The 8106-nt window shown below is 55.4% G+C and overlaps 1 protein-coding gene across 2 annotated transcripts; it reads right to left on the bottom strand.

Moving 5' to 3' along the window:
* Positions 1-2628: 2628 nt before the first annotated feature.
* LOC140637335 (DLA class I histocompatibility antigen, A9/A9 alpha chain) lies at positions 2629-5996 on the bottom strand. 2 transcript variants are annotated; one of them, XM_072833780.1, is made up of 8 exons: positions 5839-5996; positions 5396-5665; positions 4920-5195; positions 4051-4326; positions 3825-3932; positions 3360-3392; positions 3179-3226; positions 2629-3051 (listed from the first exon to the last, which is right to left on the bottom strand). In XM_072833780.1, exons 1-8 carry the CDS (start codon positions 5909-5911, stop codon positions 3047-3049), a joined length of 1089 nt encoding a protein of 362 aa, XP_072689881.1. In that variant the 5' UTR covers positions 5912-5996; the 3' UTR covers positions 2629-3046. The 2 variants fall into 2 exon arrangements, with proteins under 2 accessions (XP_072689881.1, XP_072689880.1); XM_072833779.1 differs by lacking the exons at positions 3179-3226; positions 3360-3392 and having other exon boundaries at positions 2629-3096; positions 3802-3932.
* Positions 5997-8106: the final 2110 nt, after the last annotated feature.

Raw genomic sequence — 8106 nt, 5'->3', positions numbered from 1 at the left:
AGGGGCCTCCTCACCCTCCCTCAAACATGGGACAGGCTCCTGCCCTGGAGCTTGAGCATGGAGGTTCCCTGCCTGGAAAGAACTTCCCCCAGACATCCTCCTACACAATTCATGTCCTCCAATCTCTCCCAGGTCACCTTCTCAGGGAGGCTCCCCCAATCCCTGCAGTAAGGTGGCCACCGTCCCTGTCCTAGAGCAGGTTCTCTCTGGGTCACCTTCCTCAAGGCTCCTACCTACTTCCAATGTCTACACCTCCCTTACTTACTGTGCTTACACACACACACACACACACACACACACAGTTCATGTCTGAATTACACGGGTTGGGACTGTGCGTGTGCACCTGTATGAGGACTTTTTTACTGTAAGTACTATCCGCGGTGTTTCCCTTCCTTATGATTTGCTAATTTATTGCAGCTTCGCTCATCGTAAGAACACAGTACACACTACCCGTAACACACAGTGTAAGCAACTGCTCATGTTCTCCGTGAGGCTTCCAGTCATGAGCATGCTATTAGTTGGTATGCTTTGGGGGAGACATGAGCTACACTCGGATTTCCTACTACAGAAGGGGGTCACTGCCCCAATCACCCACCAGCCTGGGTCAGGTGTAGTCTCCCCCGACCACTAGAACATACTCTCCAGGAGACCAGCAGGTTTGCCTCACCTGAGTCTCACTGAGCTGCCCAGATGCAAACAGTGTGTCCTGCATGTGACACAGGACAGTTACAGCTGAATGAATGCGCAGGAAGAGGATCTCCCTCTTCTAGAAGCGCCTGGGGCACAGCTGTTCTGTGGCAGCTCCTGCCCCCCACCAGCCACTGGTCATCAGTGCCCCCTCTCTCTCCTCATGGGGCTGCCCCCACCTCCCTCCCTCAGCTCCCACCCCCACACCGTTTCTCCTGCACACACCACGCACAGAGTTCACTCCTCAGGCACCCTGCACTTGGGCTTCCTGGGTCCTCTTCTCCAGCCACAGAGAAATCTACGTTACACTCTGCTTTATAAATCCCACGGGGATCACGGGGCCCAGGGCGGGGAGGGAGGGCAGAGCAGCAGGGGAGGCAGAAACTCCTGGACGCTTATGAGGAGGAGAACCTCTGACTTCTCCCCTCTCTACCTCAGGATGTGAACAATAATCCAGAAAGCAGCTGGGGAGGGAGGGGGAGACTGGATGGATCTGGAAGTTCATCTCTCCAAACCTCGGGGACTCCTGTGTGCAGGGGACGACCTAGGCCTGTGGGGACGGGAGCCCAAAGGACACCTGCTGCTGTAACCAATGGGGTCACCAGGGGACAATGGGACAGGAACTTGGACACAAGAGCAAGAGCAGGCATGAGGCTCTAGAGGAACAACTCAAAAAAAAAAAAAAAAAAAAAGAAAGAAAGAAAAAAAGGAAGAAACAAAATGGGGCCTATGCTGTGACCCAGACCTGAGTCTAGCAGGCTGACCCAGTCTCAGGAAGCTCTGGCTACAGAAGGTCCTGGTGACAGGTGACGTCCAAGTCCCTGTGATCACAGGTCCTGGTGAGACAAGCTTCTATAGAAGGGGCAAGGACACGGAGAAGAGAGGACCCTGCTGAGGCCTGAACACGACTCACCCAGTATGTACTGAGCACCTACTGGGCACTGGCACCGTCCCCCCTAGGCTCCTGACAGCTTTCAGCCCCCAACTGCAACTGATTCAGCACAGCAAACATGAGGATTCTGGAAGGTTCTCAGGGCTTCCATTTATTTGCTCTCTCAACTTCAGAAATCTTTTATTACCTTAGCAGCCCCACATCCCAAGACTTAGGAAACACAAACCCCTATCTGGATCCTTATTTTTTTTATTTTTTTAAAATTTTTATTTATTTTATTTATGATAATCACAGAGAGAGGCAGAGACACAGGCAGAGGAAGAAGCAGGCTCCATGCACCGGGAGCCCGACGTGGGATTCGATCCCGGGTATCCAGGATCGCGCCCTGGGCCAAAGGCAGGCGCCAAACCGCTGCGCCACCCAGGGATCCCACAGATCCTTATTTTTTTTTAAAAAGATTTTATATATTTATTCATGAGAGAGAAGAGAGAGAGAGAGAGGCAGAGACACAGGCAAAGGGAGAAGCAGGCTCCATGAAAGGAGCCCGATGTGGGACTCCATCTGGGAGGGGGAGAGTGGATGGATCTGGAAGTTCATCTCTCCAAACCTCGGGGACTCCTATGTGCAGGGGATGACCTAGACCTGTGGGGACGTGAGCCCAAAGGACACCTGCTACTGTAACCGATGGGGTCACCAGGGGACAATGGGACAGGAACTTGGACACAAGAGTAACAGCAGGCATGAGCCTCTAGAGGAGTAATTAAAAAAGAAAATGGGGGCTATGCCGCAACGCAGACATGAGTTTAGGCTAACCCAGTCTTAGGATGCTGTGGCTAAAGAAGGTCCTGGTGACGGGTGATGTCCAAGTCCCCTTGATCACAAATCCTTATGAGACAAGCTTCCACAGCAAGGACACGGAGCAGAGAGATGACCCAGCTGAGGGGCACACCCAGGATGCACTGAGCACCTACTGGGCACAGGCCCCATCCCCCCTCGGCTCCTGACACCTTTCGGCCCCCCACTTCAACAGACTCAACACAGCAAACATGAGAGTTCTGGAAGGTTCTCAGGGCTTCCATTTATTTGCTCTCTCAACTTCACAAATCTCCTTTTATTACCTCATCAGCCCCACATCCCAAGACTCAGGAAACACAAACTCATATCTGGATTCTTATTTTCAATCGGGTAGTAAGAGATTAGTACTCAACATGAAACAAAGACAGGGATGGAGATGGTCCAGCCCTGCCTCTCCTGGACAGGAAAGCACATCAGAGAGGAGAGCGCACATCAGATTAGGGACAGGTCATGGTGGGCAGGGTGGGCCAATCTCCCCACCTCCTCACATTATGCTCCTAGGGACACAGGCACATCCTGACACTGTTTGCAGAGACAAGCCAGGGTTGTTGATGTCATCACGTGAGATGTGAACACATCTTGCATCGCTCAGTCCCCACAGGGCAGCTGGTCTCACACTGTGAGAAAAAATCAAGTACAAATTGAGGTCGGTCACATAAGTGCTGACATTCTCAACAGCCCCCTCGCGCTCATCTGGTCCCCAGTGCCCCAACCCTCCCCACTTCAGGGTCTCTGGGGTCTCACCTCTAGGAGCTGTCAGAGACACATCAGAGCCCTGGGCACTGTCATCGCCTAGAGGAGAATAAACAGGACGTGGTCAGAGCTCACAGGAGGTGAGACTAAAGGAGCAGCTGTGGGGGTGACCTCCCCATGGGGTCCTGTCTACACTCCCCGGGGTCTCAGGGATCACTCCCTGCATACTCACGTGCAGCATGAGAGTAGCCTGGTCCTTTTCCTCCTGTGGGAAGAAAACATCATGTGAGAGGCCGGGCACAGGGCTGGGCCAGGAGATCCTCGAGGAAGCTCCCAGTCCTGGTGCAGAGTGAGTCTGCAGAATTCTGACTGACCGCCCAGGTCAGGGTCAGGAGACAAGCCATGAGGTGAGGGGTCACTGGACCACCTGACTTGCTGGAGGTCTGTCCTCAGCAGGGGCCTTCCGCTCTGTCCTGTGACGGCTGGGAATCAGTCCCCGTCACCAGAATCACCAAGGCGAAACTCTGGCCTTCATTTTCCCAAGTGTTTGCTGCACAGTGAGTGTGAGTACACAGCTCCAGTGTGGGAGAGTAACCGCGTATGGACGGCACCTCCCGTTAACAAGGCAGGACAGCGTGCTCCCTAGGAAACCCCCCAACAGGACAGGAAAACACAGAGTATTCAGTCGGTTCCCTACCTGAGCGCTGCTTCCTCCAGATCACAGCTCCAATCACCCCAGCGACGACCACGAGGAGAACCATAGCAGCAATGCTGACGATGACAATGGTGGACAGAGGGGAAGGCTCTGGAAAGGGGAGGGAGGATGAGGGTCCAGCCTCTGGCTTGAGTCCTGACTCTGCTGAAATTCTCCAGAAGAGCTCCACTTGCCCTGAGTAGAAGCTCTACCCCGAGGCCCTCCTTACCCCATCTCCGAGTGACAGGCTCCACCAGCCCCTCATGCTGCACGTGGCACGTGTATCTCTGCTCCTGTCCAGAGGGCACCACCACGGCCGCCCACTTCTGGAAGGTCCCATCTCCTGCAGGCCTGGTGTCCACAACCTCTGTGTCCTGGGTCTGGTCCTCCCCATCCCGCTGCCAGGTCAGGGTGATCTCCGCAGGGTAGAAGCCCAGCGCCCAGCACCTCAGGGTGACCTCATGGTCAGAGATGGGGTGGCGGGTCACACGTGTGCTGGGGGGTTCTGAGAAGGAAGAATTGGAAAACCCACACTTTGGTTAACTGCGTGGTCCACTGAGACTGAATTTGTGTGACCATCCTAGGGTGGACAGGGCAGTTGGTTCACTTGGAAGAAGCACAAAGCCCAGTCACCAACCTAGCCTTTGGGATATCCTAATCTTTAGAAATTCTAGAATCAGGGAGAGAGTCCAGGGTAGGAGGCTGCAGGTCTAAGGTGGAGAGCACACTAATGGTCCTGACCATAGTGGAGGCTGAAGGAGTCAGAAAACTCCGAGTTCAAGCTCCAAATATGTTTTCATTGAAGAAGGCCTTGAGGGAAAGTCATGGTCCTCACAAGGCTTCCAGGTCAAAGGGCACCACTGGCTGTTATCTCAGGATGGCCTCCGCCTGCCTCCCCGGAGACCCTGGATTGCTCCATTGCCCTTCGAGAAAAGCGGCCTCTGGGTGAGTCACCCTAGTAGGACTATCAACACCCAGGCGGATCCCCTGTCCCCACCCGTGGGAGGGGCGGTGTTCTGACCCTGAGTCCATATTCCCTTCCTGGAGGGAAGCCCTCCCTAGTGGAGGCGAGATCGGGGAGGCCCGGGGCCCCGGTACCTGCGCGCAGCAGCGTCTCTTTCCCCATCTCCAGGTACCTCCGCAGCCACTCCACGCACGTCGTCTCCAGGTAGTTCCTCAGGTGCTCTGCTACACCTGCCGCCTCCGTCTTGCGCCGGGTGATCTGCGCCGCGGTGTCCGCCGCGGTCCAGGAGCGCAGGTCCTCGTTCAGGGCCAGGTAATCGGCGCCGTCGTAGGCGTCCTGACTGTACCCGCGGAGGAGGCGCCCGCCGGGCCCCAGGTCACAGCCGTACATGGTCTGGCGGGTGTGAGACCCTGGCCCCGCCCCGACAGGCCGCCAATCAGTCCAAAGAGAAAGTAAAACCTCCCGGGAGTTCCCGCGGGTTCGGGACGGGGACGAGGGGGAGGGGCGGGGGCCTCGGACTCGGGGTGACGCCCGGACCCGGACCCTCGGGGCGACCCGGCCGGTCGGGGGGATGGGGGTCGTGCCCCGGCCCCGGGCCCGCGCCGCTCACCGGCCTCGCTCTGGTTGTAGTAGCCGCGCAGGGTGTCCAGGTCCACTCGGTACACCTGTGCGGTCTCCTTGGCGGTCCGCGTCTCCCCGTCCCAATACTCCGGCCCCTCCTGCTCCACCCACGGCGCCCGCGGCTCCGTCCTCCCAGTGGCCGCGTCGCTGTCGAACCGCACGAACTGCGTGTCGTCCACGTAGCCGACGGCGATGAAGCGGGGGTCCCCGCGGCCGGGCCGGGACACGGAGGTGTAGAAATACCTCAGGGAGTGGGAGCCTGCGGAGCCGACGGGTGAGACCCCGCCCGACCCCCTCCCGCCGCGGGGCCCGGGGCCCAGGGGAGATGCCCGGGGCGGGGCGGAGGCGGGAGGGGCCGGGGGCGGCGGAGAGGCGGCTTCCCGGGGTCCCGCGTCCCCGCCCGCCGGTCCCCTCGCTCCCGCCCGCACTCACCCGCCCGGGTCAGGGTCACGGCCAGGGCCGCCGACAGCAGCACGAGGAGGGCTCGCGGCATCACCACCTCCATCTCCGGGCTCCGGGGACACTGGCGGTCGCCGCCGGACTGGGGGGCGGAGGCGGCGGCGGAGGCTTTAGAGCCCGGAACCCGGTGCCGCTGATTGGCTCCTCCAGAAACGCTGCACCCAATGGGAGTGCGAGCTGGGGCTGCGTCACGAGTCTCCAGGCAGGGGGCCCTGAGCCAGGTTGGGAGACGCAGAAGTGAAACCCGGGGAGGTGGGGACTCCCCAGCCTGAGCGTCCCCGCCCCGGACCCGCCCTGGGGCCTGAGAGCCTGAGAGGCAGCCCGGGGTCCTGACACCTTGCCCTGACTCCTCACCTAGGGCACACAGGGCTCTTGTCGCACTGTCTCCCTGAGTCCTGGCCCGGGAGCTGTGTGAGGCAGTGAGTCTAGAACATTCTGTTCCCACAGGGCATCTACACAGTGTCACAGATTACTGAGGATCCCAGGATAACGTTGTGGCTGTGGTTCTGGCTATCGCATTTACCAGAATAGGAACAAAGCCGGTGTAAAAATTCATTAATTCCTTTAGAATGGTATTAATAACTCACGGCATGAAAACAAACATTATTTGTATGAAAAATAACTATTTCCGGGAATAAACAGCATAGTGAGTGAAGTGGTTTTGTCGCATTTCACATTTTTGCAAGTCTCTTTCTTGTCCGTCTCCTTAGAAGATCACTGCTCGTTCAGTTTTACTTCACTTACTGTCTTGTTTTGGTTGAAGTATATGAAAACATTTATATCCTTGCATAAATTGGGGAGAATCGTATATTTCATAACCTTTTCAGGTTTTGAAACTACACAAGTTTTTTTTTTTTTTTAAGATTTTATTTATTTATTCATGAGAGACACAGAGAGCGAGAGAGGCAGAGACACAGGCAGAGGGAGAAGCAGGCTCCATGCAGGGAGCCCGAGTCCCACCTCAGTCTGGATCTCTGAGATCACACCCTAGACTGCAGGCGGGGTTAAACCACTGTGCCACTGGGGCTGCCCCCAAGTTTTTTTTTTTTTTAAGATTTTTTTTTTTTTAAGATTTTATTTATTTAGTCATGAGAGACACACCCAGAAAGGCAGAGACATAGAGAGAGGGAGAAGCAGGCTCCACGCAGGGAGCCCAATATGGGACTAGATCCCAGGACCCCAGGATCACAACAGGAGCCAAAGGCAGAGGCTCCACCACTGAGCCATCCAGGTGCCCCAAAACTACACAAGTTGTACTTTCTCTAAGGTTCTTGGCAAAGTGGCACCTGAAGCAGTATCACTATGTCCTTCTCATTACATTAAAATCCACAGGTCCAACTTGCACACTGAATGGTTCTTGTACCGCTGTGGGAGAGCTACGTTCTTGTCTCACGTAGTTGAAAAATGAATCTTGGGGATCCCTGGGTGGCTCAGCGGTTTGGTGCCTGTCTTCAGCCCAAGGCATGATCCTGGAGTCCTGGGTTCAAGATCCACATCGGGCTTCCTGCATGAAGCCTGCTTCTCCCTCTGCCTGTGTCTTTGACTCTCTCTTTCTGTGTCTCTCATGAATACATAAATGAAATTTAAAAAAGAAAAAGAAAAGAAAAAGAAATCTGGCGGACAAAGGAGAGTGAGTAAGGGGATAGAAGTTTATTAAGTAAGTATACAGAATAAAGGCTCTCAGGAGGGAGAGGGGTCCTGTCAGGGTTGCCACTGACAGCTTTTAGGCTGGTCTTATTGAAAACTTGATCAGAGACCTTGTAGCCTTGAGATTCTTGTGCCATTTTGGGTGAATGACATATGGCTTTTTTTGGGTCTGGTGAGTCCTGTGATTACTGTGTAGCCATCAAAGAAAGAGACTCCCTTAACATTTGGGACCTGGTGGTTTGGTCTATTTTTATCTCTGGTTTTTATATTTCAGCGTCCTTGGGATTTCAGTGAGCCTGATTCCATGGTCCCCGTCCATCTCTCCGTGCCTAGCCCCTCCTGTCCCTAACTCATTCCTCCCCCTGGAATAGTAACCCTCACTGTCGTTGGGGAGTGGGACGATGACCACTCTGGCTGCTTCAGGCTGACAAGGGACGGCGCGAAGGGACTCTAGGCAGAGTATTCTCAGGGATCGGCCAAGGCCAAGAGTTCATGGTGTGGCTCCTGGGATGTGCTGGAAGGCATGAGGCCACCAAACAAACAGGCACCAACAAACACAGAAAGACAAAATCCAACAATTATTTCCATCAGTAA

The sequence above is a fragment of the Canis lupus genome, chromosome 7 (genome assembly GCF_048164855.1).
Source record: "Canis lupus baileyi chromosome 7, mCanLup2.hap1, whole genome shotgun sequence".
NCBI classification, from domain to species: Eukaryota; Metazoa; Chordata; class Mammalia; order Carnivora; family Canidae; genus Canis; species Canis lupus.
The sequence above is the reverse complement of the archived record's forward strand: the minus strand, read 5'-3'. Positions and strand labels throughout refer to the sequence as shown.